Source organism: Bos taurus, chromosome 29 (assembly GCF_002263795.3).
Source record: "Bos taurus isolate L1 Dominette 01449 registration number 42190680 breed Hereford chromosome 29, ARS-UCD2.0, whole genome shotgun sequence".
In the NCBI taxonomy this organism is placed as follows: Eukaryota; Metazoa; Chordata; class Mammalia; order Artiodactyla; family Bovidae; genus Bos; species Bos taurus.
In genome coordinates, this window is record NC_037356.1 from 47237740 (window position 1) to 47265406 (window position 27667).

Below are 27667 nucleotides of genomic sequence, written 5' to 3' on the forward strand. Positions count from 1 at the left end.
AGAACATCAGGAGCTCCAAGACTTGAAATAAACTTCGTCCTTGGTTCTCATTCCCTCCCTCCCCCTCCTGTTCCTCTCTCCTCCTCTCCCTTTCCCCAGAGCGGGGCACAGATGGCAGCCACCTTGCTGGGCACTAGGTCCTCCGTAGCACACTCTGGAGCCCGCCAGACTGGCAGCAGATCTCTATTCATCGGGAAACGCCACCACACCACAAAGTGGACAGACGGGATTCTGAGTGCTGTGTTTGCCAGCGGAAACAGGTTCTTCTTGAATGTCAAGGGCTATGCCTGGTTTCTTCGGGCTGGTTTTGTGTCCTGTGAACACCTGGGCATATGCTTCCCGGATGAGCAGGATATGTTTTCTTCCTGAACCACGACTGTTTTTCACAAGAGTCGCCACCGGCGACAGCCCCTGATTGATTCTGGTGGCTTATGTTGGGAGTTGGCTCCAATACCTGGAAGGTGAAAATCCCAGGTCTGAAAAGGTGCCAGAATCCAGCTCAGCAGAGTAAGCCACAGCCTGGCAGGAAGTAGGATCAGGACGTCAGCTCCCACCGCCTGTGCCTTCTCTTTCGCCCGGCTGCAGCGGCGGCACCCTGGGGACCTCTGCGCCTGCCACTCTGGCTTTGCAGTCCCAAGCCCTGACCTCGACCAAGTTACTTCGCATCTCTAAGCCTCAGTTTCCTCATTTATCAAATGAGGCTAATACTCCCTGACTAGAGATTCTCCTGAAGAGAATCAGGTACAAGTGTAATCAGTGCCTGCCACATAGTTGCTGTGGAAGAAATGCTAGCTTGTTCACGCATTCTGCAGATGGTGCTCTGATCACTTACTATTTTCCTGGCACTGTTATGCACACTGGAGATGGGTTTTCTAAATATTAGTCTTGAATTTAGCTCACCAGACAAAGGTAGTGGTAAAAGAATTGATACTTTTAAACTGTGGTGTTGGAGAAGACTCTTGAGAGTCCCTTGGACTTCAAGGAGGTCCAACCAATCCATTCTGAAGGAGATCAGCCCTGAGATTTCTTTGGAGGGAATGATGCTGAAGCTGAAACTCCAGCACTTTGGCCACCTCATGCGAAGAGTTGACTCATTGGAAAAGACTCTGATGCTGGGAGGGGTTGGGGGCAGGAGGAGAAGGGGACGACAGAGGATGAGATGGCTGGATGGCATCACTGACTCAATGGACGTGAGTCTGGGTGAACTATAAAGAAAGCTGAGCACTGAAGAATTGATGCTTTTGAACTGTGGTGTTGGAGAAGACTCTTGAGAGTCCCTTGGACTGAGAGGAGATCCAACCAATCAATCCTAAAGGAAATCAGTCCTGAATATTCATTGGAAGGACTGATGCTAAAGCTGAAGCTCCAAAACTTTGGCCACCTGATGCGAAGAGCCGACTCATTAGAAGACCCTGATGCAGGGAAAGATTGAAGGCAGGAGGAGAAGGGGATGACAGAGGATGAGATGGTTGGATGGCATCACCAACTCAATGGACATGAGTTTGAGCAAGATCTGGGAGATGGTGAAGGATAGGGAGGCCTGGTGTGCTGCAGTCCATGGGGTTGCAAAGAGTCGGACACAACTGAGCGACTGAACAACAAGTGGTAAAAATTCCGAAAGTGACTGAATGAATGAATGAGTGAGCAAGGTGTCCTCCTACTTCTCTACCAAAATGCACATAGTTTGTATCTGAAGCAGCAGATACGGCCCGGTGAAGGCCTCACACCTTTCCGCTGGGTTCCTGCCCGGGATGGAACTGCCGAGTTGGGGGTGAGGTGTGGCTTGCTTCGCTTTGCTCTCAGCTTATCTGGTGAGTGTAGGAGAATCTCCCTGTGGCACACATTGGTGTTTCTCTGAGGACCGGTGGTGGCGATCTCTACTTCACAGGCATACAGGCCATTTGGAAAGCCTCTCTGAGGGAAGAGCCTATATAAGTTTTTTTCCTTTAATTGGGTTGTTTGTCTTTTTTGACTCCTTTGTGAGAGGTGTTTATGTAGACCGGATGCAAGTCCTTGAGGTGTACATGTCTTGCCAATGTCTTCTCCTGCTTTGTCACTCACCTTTTGACTTAATAGTCTCTTTCGATCAGCAGACGTTCTTCAGTTTAACGGAGTCCAGGGCAGTGATCCCCTCCTTTGTGGTTTTGCTCTCTGTGTCCTGTTGAAGGGATGCCTGTCCGTCTGGAGGTCATAAAGGTGGCCCCCTGCGCTCCCTCTAGAAGCTGTGTTGTGCTGTTTCTCCTTGTTGTGAGCAAGAGGTCAGGGCTCATCTCTCTCCCTATGGCTGTTCACCCCGTTTGTAGATTTCACACCATGTACTGGAAAGAAGAACTCTTCTCCCGGTGGCAGTTGGGTAGTAAATTTACAAATAACAGTAGATACGTTTTCCTGTCAGACAGGATAAGTCCTCTAACCTGAACTCAGATTTTCTCTATTATTGTTGGCCTTTTACATTTCTATAAGTTCCACTATCAGCTTGTCAATCTGACAATCTTCTTTCTCTTTTTTCCTGTCTGTTTGTCTGTCTCTCTCTCTCACACACACATACACACCTTCTGGCATTTTGACATGGATCTCATTGAATCTATAAATCACTTTGGGGAGAACTGACAACGTATACCGTATTGAGTCTTCCAGTCCATAAGCACAGAATGGATTTCCTGGTTTCCTTTGTTGAAATCATGCTGAAATCATGTATGTTCTTAGCTACTTCACTTGTTGATGCTATCTTAAAAGGCAAAAGTTTTTTACATTTTGTTGGTTCCTAGAATACGGAAAAATAATCAGCTTTTAAATGTTAATAATATAATCAATGACCTTGTCTAATACATTTCTTAATTCTAATGGTTTACCTGTACATACTCCTGGGTTTTCTTCATTCAGAATTATTTTGTCTGTGGACAGCACCTAGGAAGATTACCATTTGCTTATAAAGAAATTAAAATTAAATTTTGTTAATTTTAAAATATTATACCAACTTTACATTTCTGAAATAAATTCAATTCGGCCATAATATATTACCCTTGTTAATGGAATCTATTTGCTAATATTTTTGTTAAGGTTTTTGCATATGTGCATATGAGAGAGACTGTGACTTGTAATGTCATTTTTAGGTTAAAATGAATTGAGAATTAGTCTTTCTTTATTCCTGGAGAGTTTGTGGGAGATTGATGTTATTTCTTCCTGAAATATTTAGAAAATGTCACCAGTAGAACCATATGGACCTGGAATTCTCTTTGTGAAAAGGATTTAAATCATATGTCAAATGTATTTTATAGATGTAGGATATAGGGGTTGTTTGTTGCAGAAGACTCTTGAGAGTCCCTTGGACTGCAAGGGGATCCAACCAGTCCATTCTAAAGGAGATCAGTCCTGGGTGTTCTTTGGAAGGAATGATGCTAAAGCTGAAACTCCAGTACTTCAGCCACCTCATGCGAAGAGTTGACTCATTGGAAAAGACTCTGATGCTGGGAGGGATTGGGGGCAGGAGGAGAAGGGGACGACAGAGGATGAGACGGCTGGATGGTATCACCGACTCGATGGATTTGAGTTTGAGTGAACTCCGGGAGTCGGTGATGGACAGGGAGGCCTGGCGTGCTGCAATTCATGGGGTCGCAAAGAGTCGGACACGACTGAGCGACTGAACTGAACTGAACTGATCTCTTGGTAGGAAAACTTTAAGACATTGTGTTTCTCTGGAATGTAACTTTCTCAACGTATTTCTGCACTTGTGGTGTCCTTGTGTGGTCTCTCTGTGTCTGTGGGAACTGCAGTGATGCCTGCCTCCTCGTTCCCGTTAGTAATCATGGGCTTCCTTCTCTTTATGCCCCTGAGAGGGACCCTGTGCAGAACCTTCTTCTGCACCTGCCTTTCTCTGCATCTCTTCCTCCTCACCCCTCCCCGTGAGGTGAAATCTCTGCCCACCCTGCACCCACACCCACTTTTGATACCATGCTTAAATATTCAGACTCCAAAAATCCTACCCAAAAGGCCCCTGGCACACTTCCGGAGCCTGCGTGGGCCCCTCGCTGGACCACCGTGGGTCATTTTCATTGGCGTATAGTTGGTTTACAGTGTCTTTCTGTTGAATTGGTGTGTCATTATAAGACACCCCTTTCTATCTATAGGAAAACTTACCTTGAAATCTACCTTGTTTCATATGAATATAGCTATACCAGCTTTCTCTCTGATTGTGTTTGCATGTATAATTTCTTCCATCCTTCAACTTGTGATCACTCTGAGTCTTTACATTAAAGTGTGCCTTCTATGAATTGTCTAGAGTTGAAGTTTAAAAAAAATCTAATCTGATAACTTTGTCACTTAATTGGAGTATTTATACGTAATGTAGTTATATATGTATAATACAATTATATTTCAATCCCCACAAGACCCTATTATTGTTTTTTATTTATTTTTAGTTGGAAGATAGTTGCTTTACAGTTTTGCATTAGTTTCTGCTGTACAACAGCATGAATCAGCGATATATATACAAATATCCTCTCCCTTCTCAGCCTCCCGACCCCCACCCCACCTCAATCCTCTAGGTCATCACGGAGCCTCAAGCTGAGCTCCCTGTGCTGTATGGCAGGTTCCTCCTAGCTATCTGCTTTACACACGGTAGTGTATATATATGTCAATGCTGTTCTTTCAATCTGTCCCGCCCTCTCCTTCCCCTACTGTGACCAGACACTATTACTCATTTTAAACAATCCGTATTTATTTAGATTTTCCCTCTCCTGTGTTATTGATTCCTTTTTACTTCCATTTGGAATTATTTCCCCTCTGTCCAAAAAACTCCCTTTAGTATTTATTTCCAAGCAGACCTGAAGACAATTAATTCTCTTACTGTTCCTTCATCAGAAGACATCTTTATTCCACCTTCATTCTTTTCTTTTTTAAACTTATTTCATAAATCTTTATTTGTTGTTGTTCAGTCACTCAGTTGTGTCCAACTCTTTGTGACTCCAGGGACTGTAGCACGCCAAGCTTCCCTGTCTTTCACTATCTCCCAGAGTTTGCTCAAACTCATGTCCACTGAGTCTGTGATGTTATCTAACCATCTCATCTCCCTTGTCCTGTGCATTCAACCTTTCCCAGCATCAGGGTCTTTTCCAGTGAGTCTTCTCATCAGGTAGCTGAATTACTGGAGCTTCAGCTTCAGCAGCAGCCCTTCCAGTGAGTATTCAGGGTTGATTTCCTCTAGGATTGACTGGTTTGATGTCCTTGCTGTTCACGGTACTCTCAAATGTCTTCTCCAGCACCACAATTTTAAGCATCAATTCTTCGGCACTCAGCCGTCTTTATCATCTAATTCTCACATCTTTACATGACTACTGGAAAGACCATAGCTTTGACCATATGGACCTTTGATGGCAAAGTGATGTCTCTGCTTTTTAATATGCTGTCTAGGTTTGTCCTAGCTTTTCTTCCACGGAGCAAGCGTCTTTCAATTTCTTGACTGCAGTCACCATCCACAGTGATTTTGGAGCCAAGAAGGTAACATGTCACTGTCGCCACTTTTGCCCATCTATTTGCCATGAAGTGATGGGACTGGATGCATATCCCCCAAATCGACTTTAAATCCAGTCTTTATTCATAGAAAAAAATACCTATAGTACTACTTTAAGAATATTTTCTTTTCTTTGCGTTTCCATGGCATCATGAGCAAGTTTATTTGCCATTTAGATCGTCCACATATTTACAGCCCACCTTGAAAGATACTTAGGATATAAAATCCCAAGTGGGCTGTTGTTTTCTTTCAGCAATTTAAATATGCCTTTCTATTGTCTTTAGCTCCCATTGTTTCTGTGGAAGTGTTAGCCATTAACCTTATTATTGATCTTTTGACCAATAAAAGCACCTCTGGCTGCTTTTAAGAACTTTTTGCCTTGTCCCTTGCCCTCACCAATCTCACTATTATATGTGGGCACACCTCATACATGTCCAGGTTTGGTTGCAGGCAACTGCAATAAAGGAAATATCACAATAAAGTGAGTCTCGTGAATTGTTTGGTTTCCCAATGCATTTTAAAACTGTGTTTATTCTATAATATAGTCTTTCAAGAGTGAAAGAGCATTATGTCTTAAAAAACAATGTACATATTTTTATTTACTATCAACTATCCCAGGTTGCTCAGTGGTAAAGAATCTGCCTGCCAATGCAGGAGACATGGGTTCAATCCCTGGGTCAGGAAGATCCCCTGGAGAAGAAAATGGCAACCCACTCCAGTATTCTTACCTGGAAAATCCCATGGACAGAGGAACCTGGAGGGCTACAGTCCACAGGATCACAAAAGAGTCAGACACTGCTGCTGCTAAGTCACTTCAGTCGTGTCCGACTCTGTGCGACCCCATAGACGGCAGCCCACCAGGCTCCCCCGTCCCTGGGATTCTCCAGGCAAGAACACTGGAGTGGATTGCCATTTCCTTCTCCAATGCATGAAAGTGAAAAGTGACAGTGAAGTCGCTCAGTCATGTCCAGCTCTTAGCACTACTTAGAGACTAAAACAACCACAGTCGTTCAATTAAAGATTTTTTAACATTTTATTTCATGGAACTAACATATACAAAATAAAAAGCAAAAGTGTCAAAAGTTATTTTCTAAGTGCTTTCTTCTTTCTAGTATTTCCTGATTAATTTAATAAATGTTTGTTTTACTCATAAGAAATACTTTAATGTTAAAAACTGCTAACCATTATCTGAGCCTTCAACAAGTCATAATCTTTTTCCAATATTACCACCAAAGGTCACTGATCACAGATCACCATACCAAACACAAGAATAATGAAAAAGTTTGAAATGTTCTAAGAATAGCCAAGATGTGATACAGAGACACAGAGTGAGCAAATGCTGTTGGGGAAATGGGGCTGAGAAACTTGCTCAACGCAGGGTTGCCACAGACCTTCAACTTGTAAAAAAAAAAAAAAAAAAAATGCAGTGTCTGCAAAGTACGATAAAGTGAAGCACAATAAAGCCAGGTGTGCCTGTAGTTACCTGTGGTTTTCTTTGTATGCCTCCACTTGAGGTTGATAGAGCTTCCCACACTTATAATTAAAGGTGGCCTGATACCTGTCAGCATTGTGGAAAATTCTGGGTTGAACTCTTCTCTTCTGACTCCTTTGTTTATATTGCTTGATTTTTAATGATTTGACCCTGCTTCCTGGCACTTGTGGTAATGTCTCATTGACTCCCGGATATTATGTGTGAAAAATGGGGTGGCTCTGAATGACGTTTGCTTCTCCCAGAGAGGGTTTTAGGTTCTTTGGCTCGTTCCTATCAGCAATGGAGGTGACTTAGGCTGGACTACAGGATTTGGGAAGGCTGGTCTCCCTCTGGAATGTTGTAGCCTTTGGGGGTTCTCGTCTGAAACCTGGATAGTTTACCAGAAACTCCCCACCCCACCCCACCCCACCCCAGCCTCCTTGGTGAGCCCTGAGTTGCAGTTTTTGCTTTCCCAGAATCAAGAAACTGCCCACATCTCTGACTGCCTTTGCATCCTCTTAACTGTCATTCTCTGCCTCCGTTCTCAGCTGCTCAGCCTTGTGCGTGAACAACTTGGAAACAGACTGAGCAGAATGTTAAATCCGGTTCTCCATGGCCTCCTCCTCTCTGGGATCTTAGCCCTTGAGTCCTGTCTGCCTCGGTTGTCCTCCATGTTCTCTCAATGCCTAGAGGGTTTTCTGGTTATTTTTTTCCAGTTTCCACAGTTGTCCTTGGCAGAAGAATGTCTCTGACACAGTCACTACGCTGTTGTGGCCAGAAGCAGAGTTCCCATTCTGCATCTTACCAGCCGCCTCCTGCAGATCCTTTTATGCCTTTGAGGGGCGTGCACACCGCGTGGCCGTGAGAGTTGGCATTTTAGACTGACAGCAGGGACGGAAGCCTACTCTTGGGCTCAAGTGGTCAGGGGAGGGTCCCTACCTCTGCTGCTTCCAATGTGTGACCTTGAGTGGGTCACTGGATCTGTTGAGGCTTCAGTTTTGTCATCTGCAAAGTGGGTCTGATGATACGTGTGCCGTGTATCTCATAGACTTTGTGTGAGGATGAGCCACAGGGAATGCAGCCAAGAGGACTTTGAGAAGACAGACATGACTTTTTCTTCTTTAAGTAAGAAGATGCGGTGGGCCCTGAATTCAGAACCGAATCAGGATGAGAAGCTTTCACTGTGTGGAGTGCTCGAGAGATTTATAAACATCTGCCAAGGACAGGTGTGTGCTCCAGATATCCTTCCCCAGGAACCTATCTTCCAGAAGACCCTAAAGACATTTCCCAATTTTGCAAGCAAAGGCAGAGTCCCGAGAACAAATGTGCACGGTCCTGAAGGGATCAGCCTGAAGCGAGGTGGGCAGAGGGTCCGGAAGCCGCCCTCCTTCTGGGGCTCCATCCTCTCCCCTCCACGGGGCTCCTGTGGACTCTGCACTTTCTCCATAAAGGGTTACTGGTCCCACGGCACCATGGTCACCTGCGTGCGTGTCTGCTCCCCTGAGACCAGGTGGGTCCCAAACCCAGCTGCTCCCCGAGCCCTTGGGGGCAGTTGAGAATCTCAGAATGTGAAACCTGACCTAAACATTAGCCAAGACACTGAACTTCCCTGGGGCAGTCACTGCCATAGGCCCAGTGTGCCTGGTGCTATGTTTGTTGAGGGGGTCGGGGGGTGGTGGGAGGGAGGAGGCAACAGGAGCCTTCAGCCCCTCTAATCCCAGCAAGTTCCACCCTGGTCTGCTGCCCAGTAGCCTGGCAGCAGGAATGGGCGTTTTAGCTGAGCGAGTCTTGCTTTTCTCAAAGATAAGATTACAGTTATGCTAAGGCAAGTCTTACCACACCACCTGGCATTTTTACCCTTTGCTGGGAAGCCCAGCCTCCCCCAAGCGTCTCACCTGCCACTTTCTTGGTGTCTTTTTCCATGTGATAATGAAAATCGGGCATTCTGTACCCACCCACCCTGGGCTTTGGAAACCCCTTGGTTCTGGAAAAATATGACCAGCTCATAGCACATCTTTTTTCCCCCCTTCTTTTGGTGGCTCTTTGACAAATCAAAGTCAGGCCACCACAGTAACTGTATTTAATATGGCGCGGGGGGTGGGGGTCCTGACTCTGACCTCAGGGCTTTCCCACCCCTCTTCTCTGAGGTGCAGGTCTTTATGCCTCCGGGAATCTTGCGTTCTCTTTATCTCCCTTGTTCTCCTGTTGATTTCTTCTTTTTTTTTTTTTTTCTTCCACTCCCTTCCTCATTCCTCCTTCTTTACTGGAAGTCTCCACGCTTTGGAAGTGGACTGGTGCGTGCAGGTGGGGAGCACTTTCCCAGCACACAGAGGGAGGTTGTTCCCACGACGGGTCCCTGGCAGACTTATCACTTGTTGAAGGAAGGAGGCTTCTGAAATGCCAGGCAGAGCCCTTCCTGCTCCCGAGATCATGCTGTGGCGGGGGAGGGGGGGTTGGAGCCCCAGCCTGGGGGGTAGATCGGGGCCAGGGCAGGGTCTCGCAGCCTGTATCCGCAGAGCAGAAGCATGGCCATGCTTCGGGCACCATCCATTGTCCGGCTGTTGGGAAGACCCCTACGTGGCTCCTTCGCCTCTCTCCCACCCGCCTCCCGCCCCAGGGCTGGTTCTCTGACCTCAGCCCCACAGACGGGAAGGAACACTTCTTTAAGTCCAGATGCTTATCTGAGAAAGAGGTTCCTCATCCCCATCGTGAGCCATTTGTTGGGCCTCAGCACTTTTCCTCTGTTCTTGGTCCTATTTCTGCTCTGGAGAGATTTTTCAGCGGGATGCCCTGGATTGAGATGAGCTTTAAAATTGCCCCTAGAGGTCAGACAGATGCGGATCCCTCCCTGTTTACACTGGCCTCCAGAGTTGAGGCAGTGGTCAGTGAAAGACTGGGTCCAGGTCAGACCAACAGAAAATAAAGGTTTTCCTTTTTCCCTCTTCTCTCTAACTTTTCTTCCCTTTCCCTTTGCCATGAGTTTTTCCCCTTCCTCCACTTCCCCGATCCCCAGATGTCTGTGGGCCTGATGCTGGTTGCTCTGTTCATCTAGGAAAAGTATGTGGGAAGAAAAAGTCATTTACACTTTAGTAATTGTCAAAGCTGGAATCAAGATTGCCGGGAGAAATATCAATAACCTCAGATATGCAGATGACACCACCCTTATGTCAGAAAATGAAGAGGAACTCAAAAGCCTCTTGATGAAAGTGAAAGAGGAGAATGAAAAAGTTGGCTTAAAGCTCAACATTCAGAAAACTAAGATCATGGCATCTGGTCCCATCACTTCATGGGAAATAGATGGGGAAACAGTGGAAACAGTGTCAGACTTTATTTTGGGGGCTCCAAAATCACTGCAGATGGTGATTGCAGCCATGAAATTAAAAGACACTTACTCCTTGGAAGGAAAGTTATGACCAACCTAGATAGCATATTGAAAAGCAGAGATACTACTTTGCCAACAAAGATCTGTCTAGTCAAGGCTATGGTTTTTCCAGTGGTCATGTATGGATGTGAGAGTTGGACTGTGAAGAAAGCTGAGCACCAAAGAATTGATGCTTTTGAACTGTGGTGTTGGAGAAGACTCTTGAGAGTCCCTTGGACTGCAAGGAGATCCAACCAGTGCATCCTAAAGGAGATCAGTCCTGGGTGTTCATTGGAAGGACTGATGCTGAAGCTGAAACTCCAATACTTTGGCCACCTCATGTGAAGAGTTGACTCATTGGAAAAGACTCTGATGCTGGGAGGGATTGGGGACAGGAGGAGAAGGGGATGACAGAGGATGAGATGGCTGATGGCATCACCGACTCGATGGACTTGAGTCTGAGTGAACTCCGGGAGTTGGTGATGGACAGGGAGGCCTGGCGTGCTATGATTCACGGGGTCTCAAAGAGTCAGACACAACTGAGCGACTGAACTGAACTGAATTGTCAAAGCTATGGTTTTTCCAGTAGTCGTGTACAGCTGTGAGAGCTGGACCGTAAAGAAGACGGAGCACCAAAGAATTGATGCTTTGGAACTGTGGTGTTGGAGAAGACTCTTGAGAGTCCCTTTCACTGAAAGGATATCAAACCAGTCAATCCTAAAGGAAATCAACCCTGAATATTCATTGGAAGGACTGAGTCGGGAGCTGAAGCTCCAATACTTTGGCCACCTCATGTGAAGAGCTGACTCATTGGAAAAGACCCTGAAGCTAAGAAAGATTGAGGGTAGGAGGAGAAGGGGATGACAGAGGATGAGATGGTTGGATGGCATCACCGACTCAGTGAACATGAGTTTGATCAAGCTCCAGGAGACAGTGGAGGACAGGGGAGTCTGGCGTGCTGCAGTCCATGGGGTCGAAGAGAGTCGGACATGACTGGGACACTGAACAGTAACAAAAATTGCATGGAATAGATCAGTAGTTTGCCTCTTCTCATGAGCTTTGCTGCCTCAATGAAGAGCTTAGGGCTGCAATGCAGACATTCAGGTGGTTACAGGAGAAAAGGAGTTAAGGACGGAAGAGGATGCTCTCTAGGAGGGCCACTCTAGAGCCCAAGCAGTCACACACACCAAGCTGCTGACCCCGAGTCCTCACTTGGCTGGCATCTGCCCATGTCCCAGAACAAAAGGTTTTGAAAATGTGCAGTTGAGAGTGATTCATGGCCTGATCGAGGACAGGGAGTAGAGAAGTGTGGCTGCTTGTCCGGGCAAGGGTGAGGTGCGGGAGATTTGTTGGACGGCCGACTAAATCCTGGACATCATTCCCACGATGGGCTGGTTCTGTGGGTCTCCCAAGCCTGGAAGCAGAGATGTCTGCTCTCCTGCAGAATGTTAAAAACCTCCACGCACAGGGATGAAGCCAGCCCATCATCTTGACGTCCCCACCACGGTGGACGGTGGATGAAGGGCGCCCCCCCCACCCAGGCACAGCCGCACCACAGTCAGGAGGGAGGAGGTGCCCACCCCGCGCACACACACACACACGCACCAACTCAGCTGGCTTGGTCCCTCCCCCATCCAACCCCCACCCCTTTGCTCTTAAAAAGGAAGCAGCAAGGCAATCATTAGAAATCCTTTTATTTGCATGAAAACAGAGTCTGGTTGTCAAAGTCTTCCCAAGGTCTCCCTCTCCTGAGTGGTTGTGCATGTCCCCTTCGTGGTGAGGCCACTGTGGCCACTCATGGGAAGTTGCCCCCCCACTCTGTGTGTGTGTCCCCTTGTAACATTAGGGGGACTGAGGAACAGCACTGCAGACAGGGGTGGAGGGACTCCGATAAGATGGATGAACCGGCGGCCCTCAGCCTTCCCCACTGCCCTCCCTTCCCTCCAGGCTTCACCATCTCCCCTCCCAGACCCCTGGGGCCCTCAGCTGCAGACCCGCTCGCTCCCTGGAGCAGCTGTCCCCTCCTCTTCATCCTCCTGGTTCCCCGGTCACCGTTTAGGGCTCAGCTGAGAACCACTGGCTCTGGAGAACTTTCCAGAACCTACCGTGATCCTTCTTTCTTCCTCGGGCTTCTCCCCTGGTTTTCTGACTTCCCTGGGTGACCGTAAAGCTCTGTGTGGGCACTTGTGTCTCCCTGCTTGTGTCTGGGGCTCACAGCTCCCTGGCCGCACACAGTGGGACTTTGACAGTACTCGGCCACTCAGTCGTGTTCTGCTGTTTGTGACCCCATGGACTGTGGCCCACCAGGCTCCCCTGTCCACTGGATTCTCCTGGCAAGAATACTGGGATGGGTTGCCATTCCCTTCTCCAGGGGGCCTTCCCGCTGCAGGGATGGAACCCAGGACTCACGCGTCTCCTGCACTGGCAGGCACATTCTGCACCACTAGCACCGCCCGGAAGCACTGCTGCCTGGAGCCCAGCCCTGCTCCCTCCCTCCTGCAGGTCAGAGATCTGATGAGGGCTCCTCCCCGGGGTCCTGCAGCTTCTGGACCAGAGGCCCCCGGACTCCCTCCCATAGCCCCTCCATCATCTCGGCTCCTGGGGGAGAACCCATTTGTGAAGATTCCAGGCCTTCTGCAACCAAGGCGGGTGACTCAGGGGTTGTTTGAATCAGATTAGAATTACCTGTTAGTCGCAACAGTGCTTGCTCTGCATGGTACTGGGGTCTGTGGATGCCAGCAAAGCACACATAATCACTCATTCACACTTTCTACCAATATTTTTACAACCTGCTGTCTGCTTTGCAGGGTGCTGAGAACACCTCAGAGTGACAGATAAGGGCCCTGATTCTCTGGCATAAAGAGAAAGTCAACAATCGGGTGACAATTGCTTCGAAGCAAAGGGGCGGGGTTAGGGGATGGGGAAGGCCTTCTGGAAAGGTGATGCCTGAGCAGAGACCCGAGGGGGAAAGGTCACTCCTGTGAAGCCATTAGCAAGTGTCTGGCCACGGAGAGGAGATCCAGCCCTCATCTGAGGAAGAGCAGTCTCCTCTTACGGTCCCAGAAGTCCACAAGGCTACGATGGGAGAAGGAGGTGGGGCCTGCCACCTGGTTCCTCCCTTGCAAGCTGACCACAGATGTCACGGCAGCCACAGAGGTCCATCCAGCTCTGAGGCAGGGGCCTGTGTGCCAGAGTCACAGCCCAAAGCCATAGGCCCTGTGTCCGTTCTCAGGCTGGGGGGGCCGAGAGGTTTGGACTCCCCCTGGATGGCAGAGCGCCCCCTCAATACACTTCTCCTCACAAAGCGATTGACGTGCATCTGCTCACAAGGGCCTGGACCCATCTCAGGACACCATCTGGAGTCTTTTGTCCCCCTTGTTTTCCTTTTGAAATTATCAGGTCGGTGTTTTTCCCTCGGTTCTTTTCTCATCCTAGCAAAGAATTGAAAGGACAGGCCAGGACAGTTCAGGCAGGCAAGATTTGCTAGGCAAGCAGCAAGTAGTACACGCTCAAGACGTAAGAGTAGACCCACCCCCATGGGAGTGGTTCCACTCCGGTTAGGTCTCCCTTTTTATGTCCTTTGTTCCCTCCCCTAAGCGTCCCGGAACCCTGATTGGTTCTGTCCCAGGCAAAACAGGGCTTGTACCCAAGACCAATCAGGGAAGGGAATGTAAATAAGGCATGTGCTCAAGGCCAATCAGGCAAAGGGGTGTGCTGGGCGTGCCTTCCCCCGGAGATTCCCGCTGTAGCCTGCGGTGCCCCTTTTTGTGGGCTTTCCCATTCTTTCTTTGTGCTCTGCGCGGTTCTTCTAATCACAGCTTCCTCTAACCACCATCTTGGACTCCTTTTTTCTATTCTAACTGCCTAACAAAAGGAATTGGGAGCACTGATGTCCTCCCCAACAAAGGACCAGGTGGGCTTTCTCTTCTGAAAGGGTCTGGAAGGAGCCAGGAGTGACTCCTCCAGGAAGAGGAGGGGTCTGGGGCTGAGGTCAGAGGTCAGCCTCTCTGCCAAATAGGGAAGAAGTTCAGTTCAGTTCAATGGCTCAGTCCTATCGGACTCTTTGCGACCCCATGAATTGCAGCACGCCAGGCCTCCCTGTCCATCACCAACTCCCAGAGTTCACTCAAACTCATGTCCATCGAGTCGGTGATGCCATCCAGCCATCTCGTCCTCTGTCATCCCCTTCTCCTCCTGCCCCCAATCCCTCCCAGCATCAGAGTCTTTTCCAGTGAGTCAACTCTTTGCATGAAGTGGCCAAAGTACTGGAGTTTCAGCTTTAGCATCATTCCTTCCAAAGAAATCCCAGGGCGGATGTCCTTCAGAATGGACTGGTTGGATCTCCTTGCAGTCCACGCAGGAGGGAAAAGTGGATGGTTATAAACACCTCAAGGAACTTGCCCTGAGAATAGAATTGTGGAATAAGACATCAATTAATTAAAAATTCCTCCTCCAAGGGGTTCTCCTGCCACTTAAGGGTGGGTGGAAGGAGTTGTTGTTGGTTCTTGTTGTTCTGTTCAGTCGTGTCTGACTCTTTGGGAAACCAAGGGCTGAAACACGCCAGGCTTCCCTGTCCTTCACTAACTCCAAGAGTTTGCTCAAACTCATGTGCACTGAGTCAATGATGCCATCCCACCATCTCATCCTCTGTTGCCCCCTTCTCCTCCTGCCCTCAGTCTTTCCCAGCATCAGGGTCTTTTCACATCAGGTGGCCAAAGTATTGGAGCTTCAGCAAGGCAGGGAGCGAAAAAGAAACATTTGGTTTTCCATAAAGCCTGATTTCAGATGTAATAATTCTCACACTCCAAGCAGAGAAACTGGCTCTCAGACACCGCTTTGGGAAGTGATGGTGTTGTAGGCCAGGGTGCAGGCACCACAGAAGGGGCAGGCCTGGACCCTCTGAGATCTGCAGGACTGCAGATCCTGGAGGATCTGGGTTGCGGTGGGGATGAACTTCTGGGTGGACCGTGTAAGTGTGAGGACGTGACCTCCGTGGCCTCGGCCTGAAGCAGCTTGAAGTGAGGCATCAGTTTCCAGCCAGAGGTTGAGGTCAGGCCGCAGTGGTGAGAGCCCCAGATCCTAGCCACTAGACCAGTGGTCAGCGACAAGGCCCTGGCCCTTTGGCTTTGCAGAAAAGAATTCCCACGAAGATGAAAAGTAGAGAAACAAGTGTTTATCAGAAGGAAAAAGAGTACTGTACGTATGTAGACACACAGGGCGACTCACAGGGAGAGTCGTGCCCTTGTGGTGGTTTGAATCACTTTTATGGGGCATCGCTTCTGGGTTTCATTTGGGGCATCCCCGGTGGCTCAGATGGTAAAGTGTCTGCTTGCAATGCAGGAGGCACAAGTTCAATCCTGGGTTGGAAAGATCCCCTGGAGAAGGGAATGGTAATCCACTCCAGTACTCTTACCTGGAAAATCCCATGGACAGAGGAGCCTGGCGGGCTACAGTCCATGGGGTCATTAAGTGTCGGACACGCGACTTCGCTTCACTTCCTTTGGCCAATCATCTTGCTTTGCCGGGTTCTGAGTCCCTATTTGGTTTACTTGAGGAAACTCCCACGTGTGCGTGAGCGTCTCTCAGCCGAAATGGATTCTGGTGAAGTGGCCTATGGGTAGTTGACATCACTTACGTCAGGTGGTGTCCCCTCTCTGACCTCCAAGGAACTTTCTAGTTGGGAAGGGCTCCTTGACTTTGAGAATGAGAAATCCGTGGTCTCTTATCTTTTATCAGGGCAGGGCCCAGCCTCCTCTTTCGGTTGTCATACAATTGATATTTTGGAGTTTCTGTCCACGGGGAATGAACGTCAGCTGCTTTCCAGGGTGGGTGGCCCATCTACCTCCTGCCTCAGGGGGAGGTTACACGCTGTGGGCCCATGTTTAATGCTTTAGGATGAGTTGGTCTCTGTGTGACCATGTGTGTATGTGTGTGCGTGCGTGCGTGCATGCATGCGTGCGCAGAGGTTGAAGGGGCCAAGTGAATTCCTCGTGGGTTACACAGACATTCCTCTCTCTCACTCTCTCCCTTCCTCCAAATATTTCACATCTTAATAGAAAATGCTTCAGGGCCCACACTCACTGAAAGACCGGCTCAGTTCTGTTCCTTTGCCCTCGGTCCTCATGGCTTACTTTCTGGTGTCATTTTCAGGCACGGAAATCTGAAGTCACTGAATGAATCACAACAAAATAGCCCGGAGCTGACATTCTAGCCAAGAGAAGGGGTGGGGCAGACAAGAAAGGAGACAATGAAGGGAATTATGCAGTGGGTGGGGGGTGGGGTGAAATCTGCAGAGAGAAACAGAAATGGATGGATGGGGTAGGCAACCAGAGGACGAGTGCAGGGATGGGCAAGCAGATGAGTGAATGGATGAATGAATGAATGAGCGCATCTGTGAATGAGCGAATGAGTGAATGAGTGAGTGATCTGAATGAATGAATGTGAGAATGATGAATGAGTGAACGAGTGAACGGATGAATCAATGAGTGAGTGAATGAAGGAGTGGGTAAGTCATGGGTGAGTGAATGAAAGACCCCTCCCCCCTTCAGCCCAGGCAGTGCTATCAGAAGAGCCAGGGGCCAGGAGCCCAAGGGTCAAGGAGTCCTCTGGGCAGCAGGAGAAGACACCCCACCCCATGCTCTGGGCCAGCATCTCAGACAACATCTGCTCCCACGCTCAGGTAGTGGGCACAGACAGCTCACACGTGGCTGAACTGGTGCTTAGCTTGAGGACCACGGAGGATGCCCTCCGGTGGGTCAGATGATGCCTTTCAGGTCTGGAAATAGAGAGTTCTCTTTCCTCCTCCACTAAAAAGCCTGTGTGGCCATCCGTGTAATCAGAGAGGTTTGTAATTAAAGACTAAACTGTCAAAATATTTTAGGAATGTGTCTCCAATTGGCCCTTAGCAAAGGTGGTTTCCTAAAGTGGCCATTTTTCCTCAATCAAAAGGGTCTGATATAACCCCACAGGCAGTATGGTATGTCAGAGTTTTTCATAATAGTCTCCCTTTTCCTGGTGATAAAACTAATTTGTGTTCATCGCAGAAATCTTAGAAAACACAGAAAACATAAAGCAGAAATAACAGCCATCCAACACAGTTGCCCTGCATAATAAGAAAAGGCTTCTTGTTATGTAGCTGGGCTATGTAACAGTAGCTGGGCTGTTCAGGCCCTTGAAACAGGGCTTGTCTGAACTGGGATATTCTGTGCACGCATAAAACACACATTAGATCTCAAATTCTTACGGGGCAAAAAGAATGTCAACTAGCTCTTCAACAGTTTTTATACAGATCACATGTTGAAAAGATAACATTTTATAGAACAAACTACACACGGTATTTTATCAGTTTCCCTGATGATTTTTATTCTTGTAATACAGCAGAGGATGAGATGGTTAGAGAGCATCACCGACTCAATGGACATGAATTTGAGCAAACTCTGGGAGATAGTGAAGGACAGGGAAGCCTGGCGTGCTGCAGTCCATGCGGTCGCAAAGGGTCGGACATGACTTAGCAACTGAAATATTGCATAGCTATTTCAGCATTGCAAATTGCCGGTGGTTCACATCACGTTCCTACTGGACAGTGCTGTTGCATAAGGCTCTAAAATCTACTCCTTTAATGCATGAGAAAGTTACACCAGGAGGATGAGTTCCAGGGTGCCAAACCCAGAGGAAGTTCCAAGTTCTGATCACCAGCACTGGGACAGGAAGAGCTGGTGCCCCTGTTCATCTGCTCTTTCACACCTCCCCAAAACATCGGGTCTTTGCTTTGGGCTAGGTGTCCAGCCAGGCAAGCCCCAGAACACTGGATGCAGTGAGCTTGTACCCGAGAGAAGCTTGCAGCCCAGCAGCTCGGCTGCAGGATGGAGGCTCTGGACCTAGCGGAGGTCGTGACACAAAACAGAAGCTCTGCCCTGAACCACTCACAAGCGAAGGCACAACGACAGGAACAGCGAGCTTTGCTGGGAAAGGTCATGGCCCCACAAAAACCCAGATCTTTTATTCTGACTCTGGAATCTCACAGGAAAGCTCCAGGATCTTCCCATAACGACAGCTAAGCCTGGTCTTCCGTCCAAGGATTTCTGGTTTTGCTTGATCTTTGGGGAAGCCATGTAAGGTCACACAGGGTAGTCCAAGAGGATCCGCTCTAGAAGGAGACTCAGGTAGCCAACCCAGGCTGTGACATAAGGGTCTTTAAGGAAATAGAGGGTTGTGTGTGGCCACTGAACGCAGGAGGCAATAATGCGTGTGATGCACTTCGATACGTGCACGCGTGCGTGTGGAAGAGGCAGGCGGCTGGGCTGTGTGGGTGAGAGCAACTCCCTGGGTTCACACACTCCAAGGGCACTGGCTGAGCAACATCCCAGCTCTGCAGACTGGGGATTCACGCCACCTTCTGCCCAGAGCACCTCGTTCTCATCTCTCAGGGGCTCCACGATCCTGAAAGCTCACCTAGTGTGGTGTAAGCCCAGATGAGAGTGACCTGTGTGTGGCACTTGGAAATCTTTTATTCTCTTGGAGAACGTTGATGAAAGGAAATGGCTGCTACTCAGAGCAGGGCAGGCTGAAGCTATTTCATTCTTTCAAGCCCCAAGAAGGAACATTAGGCCTTTGGATGGGGCTTTCATTTTAAGAAGCAGGCAATCAGCATACTGTGAGCAGAGTCTCCACACTCTGCTGGGCAGGGTGGTCCAGGGCTGGCCCAGTCGCATCCTGCATTCTATCTCTGGTGGGTGGGATTTCTGATGCTCAGGCTTCATCATCATGGGGATTTGGGTCATGATACCTGTAGGATCACTAGTGTGAAGGAACTATTGGAAACTCGGTCTGGACTTCTCCCCAAATCTCCAAAGAAAGGACCCCAGGCAGGGTCAGGGCTGGGGAGGGGATACATCTGTGTGAATTCACTTGCAGCTGGTTGTAATCACTGTAAGAATGTGAGTTGATGTTTGCAGAGAGCTTAGCACGCTTCTGGCTTGTAGTAAGTGCTGCCCCACTGCTTGTTAAACAAATAAACAAACAGGGAAATCTGTATTGTGCCAAAGATAGGAGGGGTGGTGAAGAGTGCAGGAATAAAGCAGAAGGCATGAGGAGGGTGGAGCAGAAATGGGCTTGAGTGCCTGGAAGGAGGCAGCAGAACAGAGATGAGCAATGCCAGTCAAGCCAGAAGGGCTTCCAGGAGGTGAGGAGCTGGGTTCTAACTTACCCTGGGCGTGTTTTTAGAGTTCCTAGGAATTCTCAAAAGGCAGGCCTTGGATTAACGTCTGAAAACCCGCTGATGGAAACAACATCCATGGATTCCGTTGTGGGGGGAAATCCCCCAGACAGAACTTCATGCTTTGGCCGCGGTCCAGAGCCCTGAGCTGGCAGACTCCATGCCCGCAGAGTGTCCCCGTCCAGCTGCAGCTCGCCAGCTTCTGCTCAGGGTTCTGACATCATTCGAGGGAAGGAAATGACAGGGGTCCAGTCTCCCGCCCACCATATCTCAGTTATAAATGCCCCAGGCATGTCTCCCCTGGGGATAATTACATCCCAGTCAGTTTTAGCAGGTTAGGTCATATACCTGTAGGGCATTCATTTCTTTCTACAGGGATTGCCCACCGGATATTCCAAGGCAAGGGGGGCGAGGGGCCCAGCTAGCGGAGGATGGGGGGGCCTGTGCTCACAATAGCCCTGAGTCATGAGCTTCTCACTTCTTCCATGCTCCTCTCCCCACCCGGGAAGCCCATGACTCAGCAGCATTTATTTAGCACCACTGAGCACAGAGATCCATCCTGGGAAGACGGCTCCCCGAGCAGGCATGGCCAGAACTGAGGGGCAGAGCAGACTGGCGTGCCCTGGATTCTGCCAGCCCCTCCACCAAATGAGAGCAGCTCTGGGGGACAGGGAGGCATCTGTGTATTTTATTAAAAACAACCCCAAACTCCCACCTCATGAGCCTCTAATAAAAAGCCAAGGACCTCGCTAGGCTTCCGTCTTCATCAGAGAAACAGAGGTGGGAAGATCAACCTCCTGGGTCTCCCTTTGATGCCTGGGAGCAGGGTTCTCAACAGGGAGTGGTTTTGCCCCAGGGGACACCTGACAATGTCTGGAGATGTGTTTGGTTGTCACACTGGGGAGGGAGGGGTGGGAGGGAGTCAGGGAGGCTGCTGAGCATCCTACATGGCACAGGACCGCCCCCAGGCAAATTACGGTCCAGCTCCAGCTGTGTTTAGAGCCAAGCGGAGAGACCCCATCCCCACCCACACCATCCGGCAGAGCACCTTATCAGAGAGACCCTGGCGGGAATGACCCCTGCCTCGGGCTCACCATGCCCTCTTCTGCTTGCTCTGCAAAGCTTGATTTGCTCGCCCGGCAAGGCTCAGACATGTGCACTAGGCAGGCAGACGGCAAGACGTTCTTGATCACACCCAACGTGCAGGAAATGAAACTGATGTTCCAAAGCGGAAAGGAGCCCCTCTAGAGCTTCTTGCAGAGGAGACACTCAGCCAGCTGTGTGCTAAGTCTCCTCTCCTGTGTCCCTTGTCACTTTGTGCCTGCACTCCTGGGGACTATTAAAAATGTCAGCAAAGCCGAAAGTGCCCAAAGGTGGGTGACGTCACAGGGACAGGAAAGGGCAGCACGGTGGTGGAACACAGCGAGCCGGGAGGTCCAGATCTTCCCATAATAAAAGTTAATGAGCCCAGGTTTTAGTAACTCGTGAACGAGAATTAACCCTGCTGGTGAAATCAGTCCCCGTGGATTTTCAACCATGAGAATCACTGAGTCAAAAAAGAAGAAAACGCAAAGTCGATGCAACAGTTTATCTAGAAAATCTGTTTATAAGCAAATAGCGACTCAGAGGAGAGACAGAATTCCAACGTGACGGCCCGTGAGACAGCCAACGGAAGGCAGCGAACCCAGAAGGAGAAACCATCACCAGAACACAAGGCACTCTTTAAAGTCTTTCGGGGCTCCCCAGGAGGGCACTAGTGGTAAAGACCTGCCTGCCAGTGCAGGAGATATAAGAGATGTAGGTTCAATCCCTGGGTCGGGAAGATCCCCTGGAGGAGGGCATGGCAACCCACTGCAGTATCTTGCCTGGAGAATCCCATGGACAGAGGGGCCTGGCGGGATACAGTCCATGTTGTCGCAAAGCGTCGGACACAACTGGAGCGACTTAGCATGCATGCGTGCGAAGTCCTTCTACTCGCACTACTTCTAGAGGCATCTCTCTAGAAGAATCCCATCCCCCCTTCCTGATTTGAGAGGAATGTTGTTTTCACTTCTTGTTGGTCCCTGGGATCCCCAGATCCAAGAGCCACAACCCCACCTCCGCCCCTGGTCCAGGCCGTAAGCAGCCCGCAGTCAGAGTTGGTCCCGGCTGACACATCCTTGTACCTGCTCTGGGCACTTCCCCTCCTTTTGATGAAGCACCTCTACACCATCCTCCTGGGAAGACTAGGAGAGGGGGCAGGAGGAAACGGATGAGGGAGGGGAGCAGAACAGGGACATCTACTGATGTGCAGCGGAGAAAGGGATGCTGTACAGGCAAGCAGATAGCTTGAACACGCGAAGGCATGAACCACAGAGACAAGAGGAGAAACACAGCCTTTGAGGTGATGCCGCAGGGAGCACTGGCCTGGGAGGACACAGGGAGCTGCCCAGCCTAAGACACGGTCCCCTCCCTGCAGCCCCCGGGTCTCAGGCACAAGCCCCAGAGCCCGTCCCGGGTCAGTGGTCAAGCATCACCTCCCAAACGTGTGGGAATGTCAATGTCCCCAGAGCCGAGGAATTACCTTTTCGCTCTTTCTTCACAAACTGTATCTCACTGACGTCAGCAAGACTCTTTGCCACTTAAAAATGAATTTAGAAAGATGGTACATTAAGGTTACCCAGTCCTGGTGGTTTACCAAGAAGGATGAAGGAAGTTACATAATCCTGTGTGTGTGTGTGATGAGTCTTCCCAATCTCAAAAACCTGAACTTTAAGGGGCAAGATCTCCCAGGTGTGGCAGAGACCGTGGAAAACTGTTTCTGATGGGCCTTTGGGCAGCCAGCACACTTCTCCAAACCAACTCTAGCTGTCCAAGGTGTAGTAGGCAAAGAGTCCTTTAGTGCCACTCAGCTCCTGTTGGCAAGGCCAGCCCAAGGATGGAGTAACCTTCTTGCTTTTCTCCAAGTTCAAGAAACTGACAGACTTGAGCCTGAATGGGGGAGGGGAGAAGGTCATGGCAATGACAAGATGACAGGAGTAGTGATCTTGACCATGGCCGCCACTGCCCAGCGCTGCTCCCCGCAGCCCAGGACTGAGCTCACACACGCTAGACATTCACGGGAGAAGACGGAGGCTCCATGAGGTTTAAGGAGACTGGCCCAAGGTCACAGGGCTGGACAGTGCCAGAGCGGAAACAGAAGCCACCCCGTCTCCCCCACCCCGTCTCCCCCACCCCATCCTGTCCGATCCCAGAATCCATTCTTGAAGCCAAAACAGGCTGCTGCTACCAGGACCTTAGAAGGCAGCTTGCCATCATTTCTGTAGACCCTGAATGCTCCTCAGATCACATCAGATCAGTCGCTCAGTCGTGTCGGACTCTTTGTGACCCCATGAATCGCAGCACGCCAGGCCTCCCTGTCCAACACCAACTCCCGGAGTTCACTCAGACTCACATCCATCGAGTCAGTGATGCCATCCAGCCATCTCATCCTCTGTCGTCCCCTTCTCCTCCTGCCCCCAATCCCTCCCAGCATCAGAGTCTTTTCCAATGAGTCAACTCTTCACATGAGGTGGCCAAAGTACTGGAGTTTCAGCTTTAGCATCATTCCTTCCAAAGAAATCCCAGGGCTGATCTCCTTCAGAATGGACTGGTTGGATCTCCTTGCAGTCCAAGGGACTCTCAAGAGTCTTCTCCAACACCACAGTTCAAAAGCATCAATTCTTTGGCGCTCAGCCTTCTTCACAGTCCAACTCTCACATCCATACATGACCACAGGAAAAACCATAGCCTTGACTAGACGAACCTTTGTTGGCAAAATAATGTCTCTGCTTTTCCGGCCGTGCAACTATTGAGCATCAACTGTATGGAAAATGAAACCAGTGAAAGTGCTGGTCGCTCAGTGGTTCCGACTCTGACTCATGGACTGTGTCACAGCAGCAACTGCAGGAACCCACTGCAAGACCAAGCGGAGTAAAGAAAGTGCTGTCGTCGAGGTATAGACACGCTCTTGGGCCTGAGTGAGGGGCCGTCCAGGGTGGCTTTCTGGAGGAAGTGGCATTCGGAACATACCTAGAGGAACAAACGGGAAATGGAGAGGCAGGAAAAAAGGAGATACCATCCCCACTGGGCAGGGTTGCTAGTGTGAACCCCAAAGGCTAAAGCGGAGCATGGCTGCCTCTGGAGACCTTCATCCCCCTCCTGCAGGGACGGGGGATTAAAAATGACCCAGGAACACCTACCAGGGGCCGGGCCCCTGCTAGCCCAGGGAGGAGAGAGATCAAAGCCACCTTCCCCATCCCTCAGGGAGGTAGCAGAGATCACACAAGGAGTGCAGGCAGCTCTGCAGGGGCCCACCCCCTGTTCTTGGCCTCTGAAACCCCCAGCCCCCTCTGCAACAGGAGGCTCAGGCTGTGGGTTCTATGAGATGAACTGTGTTCCAGACTCTGCTCATGGTTGGGCACAAAAGTACTAAATATTCGGTAAGTGGGGGCTTCGGGGAGGAGCTGGACAGGGCGGGCACGCAGCAAGCAGGGGAGGCTCCCAGGAGGAGGTGAGAGCTGAGTGGCCACCAGGAGTCAGCCAGGGGTGGAGCGGGAAGAGGCAGGGAGAGCATTAGTGACTCCAACCTCAGAAGTGTCTCTCTCGGCTGCAAGGTGACCCGCAGCAGGACTTTTCTTGAAGGTGGGGGCTAGTGGACGTTCCCTCCCTGCTGTGACACCCTGGCCTCCGTCAAAAGCAGCTCGAGGGGCACTTTCCTCGGATAAAAATAAAACTTGGTGGGGCTCCGCAGGAATGGAATACTTTCTTCCTGTGTTTAAATTTCTACGGAAAATCTGACCCGCGTGGACGCCGCCCCGGCATAAGCGAGCGCACAGCGCTGGTATCTTTCTTGAAGGCGAAGGAAGCCGGGGGGGCGTTCAGGCCCGAGCGGGCACGGGACCCGCAGGGTGGGCGCTCCTGCACCGCGGCGCGCGGGGCCGGGGCCGGGCCGGGGCCGGGCCGGGGCCGGGCGACGCGGGCGGCGGGCGGAGCGGGAGGCCCGGCCCCCTGCGAGCCAGCGCGCCCGAACGCCGCCTGTCCGCTTGCAGAGGCCGCCGGGGCCGTGGATGGGGAGGGCGCGCCGCCCGGCGGTCCCGGCGCACAGGCGGCCGCGATGAGGGTCAACGAGAAGTACTCGACGCTCCCGGCCGAGGACCGCAGCGTCCACATCATCAACATCTGCGCCATCGAGGACATCGGCTACCTGCCGTCCGAGGGCACGGTGAGTGCGGGCGGCCGCCAGCCGCGATCGCCAGGGAGGGCCGCGCACCTGCGCCGCGCCCGGGGAGGGCGGGACGGGAGGCGCTGGGTCCGCCGGGCTCTAGGCGCTTGGGGGGCGCCCAGCGGCGCACGTGGGCCCCGCCGCAGGCACGCGCCCACCCACCTCGGCCCCGAGACCCCGCCCGCAGCCGCTTCGCCCCCAGCTCGAGCGCGAGCCCGCGGCTAGGGCCCCGGGTGGGACGCTGCCTTCCCGTTGGTGCCGATTTGGGGCAACGGGTGGGGGTGGGGAAGCCGCCTCGCCCGGGGAGGGTGGCAGCCTCCAGGCCCCACCGCGCCGTCAGCCTCGGGCCACAGCCGCGCGCCTCCGTGCGGGATGCCCGGCCTGGGAGCTCCCCACACCCCGGGCAGCAGGCGCCGGGCCGGTCGGTCTTTCCGCGCTCGCCCGGGTCCCCAGCCCCGCGTTTGCGCCTGGCCTGGATGGTAGCCAGGCCGTGTGGGCCAGCACCTACCCGACCAGGTGACCACGAGACCCTAGCGGGGTCTCCTCTGATCCCAGGTCAGAATTCGCCCTTGAGGGTTTTGGCTTAAAGTTGGAACAAAGTTTGCCAGAAGAGGAAAGGGCTGAGACCAGTGCCTCAGCCAGGGAGCCCCGCTGACTCTGCTGGCTCTGGGGCCAGAAAATAGACTCCCCTGTCTCCCCCCTTCCGCCAAGCACCGCCCGGGCCCCTCCCCGGGAGATGCGGAAGCCCCAGCTGCCCTGTTCTGCTCTAACCAAGTCCAGGGTTATTCCTGCCTGCCTCTCTAGCCTCTGCTGGAGTCGGTGGGGGCATCCAGGGAGGTGCCGGTGGCGTATGTTCCAGGAAAGGCAGAGACCCCCAGCCTCAGATCACAACCGGGCTCCCACGGGCTTTGGGGTGTCTTTTACAGCTGGGCCTGCTCCAAAATGCTGGGAGTGTTAGGGACCGCTGTTGGTGGTGGCCTTGGAAGCTTAGCGGTCATCGCTTCAGCCCACACTGTGTGTGTCTGCTGTGTGCCGGGCCCTGTGGGATCCTGGGCACCCCCAGAGGGGACGAGCAGGGGACCCCGCCCAGCTGGGGCTCAAGGAGCAATAGTGGAGGTTACCCAGGACAGCGACAGGGGATGCTTCCAGGGCGATGGGCCAGTCGCCATGTGTTAAGTCATTTCACTCCCTCGGTAGCCATGGAGGATAGGTGTTGTTCCGGCAGATGAAAAAGCAGGGGCCAGAGGGGGGCAGATGACTGTCTTGTGTCACCAACCAGCTGGGAGGTGAGCTCGGAAGAGCCAAGACACAGAGGCGGGTTTCCAGGGACAGCCTGCTGGAGGGATGAACATTCTGGAGGAGAGGGGGCCGGTTATATCCATAATTGGGTGGGGTGGGGCCTTCAGTACAAAGAAATGGCGTATATGAAGACTCACAGGTGGGAAGGAGGGGTGCACGGGTTAGGAGGCATGAGATAGGGGTGGCAGCCAAGATAATGAAGAGAAACAGACATTCCAGAGGTTGACCAGATTCAACTTGAGAGAGACAGGTTGTGAAATGAAAAATGGAGCTCTTAACAGATGCCCCTGGGCTCTGGAGCTTTACTTCAGGGACCCATGGCCCACCCCCATCTAGAACTCCCCTCTCTACTCCCCCCAAACCACAAAGTCTGCAGAGAGGCCACTCGGCCCTTCCTTCAAGGTCTCCACCATCCAGAAACAAGTAGATAAGCCCAGAGGAGACTGGTGAGTCTTCCTTTGCGCACAGCTCTTACTGTGGGGAGGTTCCAGGTATGATGGGCTTGCAGGCCTGTGAATCAGGGGCACATGGCCACAGGAAGGCGGGCTGAGCAGTGTCCCACCGGAGAGAGATGGCCTCAGGGAGGCTGGACACAGCGGCTCCAGGAGCCGGGGGCCTGTCTGTGCTGCTGGGCAGGCGCTGTGCCAGGGAGAGCCTCGCAGGGCATCCCCAAGACTGCTCATGCCAATGATTGTTGTTCATTCACTACCCTGAGTCACCCAGCAAAGGCGGCTCCTTGCAGATGAAGCCCAGAGGGTGTGGACTGCTTTCAGAAAGTCCCCATCCGGTTCCCAGACTTGCATCCCATCCTGGGGGTGTCAACGTCATTTACATAGGCCATCAGAATAAACCCTGCCCCAGCCTCCTTGTCTGTGCCTCTCCTCATTCTCATTCCCAAGTTCAAGGGTAAAGGTCATTTCCTTGTTCCTGTAGAAAGAGGTGTAAGAGATAACTCAAAAGTTAGAGCCCAGATTGGTGGGTGCAACTCATTTCATGAAGTTTTCTTTGTGTTAATCTTTGAGTGTTTCTACTTTCTTCCTTCACACTATGGACTGTCAGTGGCCTTGAATCTGTGTCCCAACAAGCCCAGACACCCCGGAGACAGGCTGGCATCTGCCTGCCTGGGAGATAAGAGCACGTCCTCTTTATCTGCTGTTGGAGACGATCTGTTTATGGATCACGGAATTAGCCCATAAGTTAATATGCAATGCGAGTGATTTAATTTAAACTTTTTTGGAGTAAAAGTGTTTCAGAGTGATGTCCAGATTGGAGTTGAAATTCAGAGAGTCCCAAGATGGAAAGAAAATTTTCAGGTCACTGATTTCATTTTCCCCATTTTTGGAAAAAGTGACTGTAGCAGGTTCTCTTAGAATGATCCTTGAGACATGCCCTGACTTGGTCTATCGCACACGAATGAGTGAATTCAGTTCCTGGAGCTCCAACTCCAGGTAAGAAGCCAAATTAAAGAATGCACTGGGTTCTGGGTATAGAGAACAGGCTGTGGTTGTCAAGGGGGAGGGGAAGGATGGAGTGGGAGACTGGGGTTAGCAGATGCAGGTTTATAACAGCAA

The 27667-nt window shown here is 51.1% G+C and overlaps 1 protein-coding gene across 9 annotated transcripts in view; it reads left to right on the top strand.

Annotated features, from left to right (window-relative positions):
- ANO1 (anoctamin 1) overlaps window positions 1–27667 on the top strand; it is a 189774-nt gene that overhangs the window by 69019 nt on the left and 93088 nt on the right. For 7 of the 9 annotated variants that reach the window (XM_059882961.1, XM_059882964.1, XM_059882962.1 and 4 more), the window contains one exon: window positions 24625–24797. In XM_059882961.1, the coding sequence (XP_059738944.1) occupies window positions 24625–24797 (173 nt within the window). Of the gene's footprint in view, window positions 1–24200; window positions 24218–24624; window positions 24798–27667 lie in introns of those variants that run through there. The other 2 variants (XM_059882965.1, NM_001192717.1) reach the window with 2 other exon arrangements.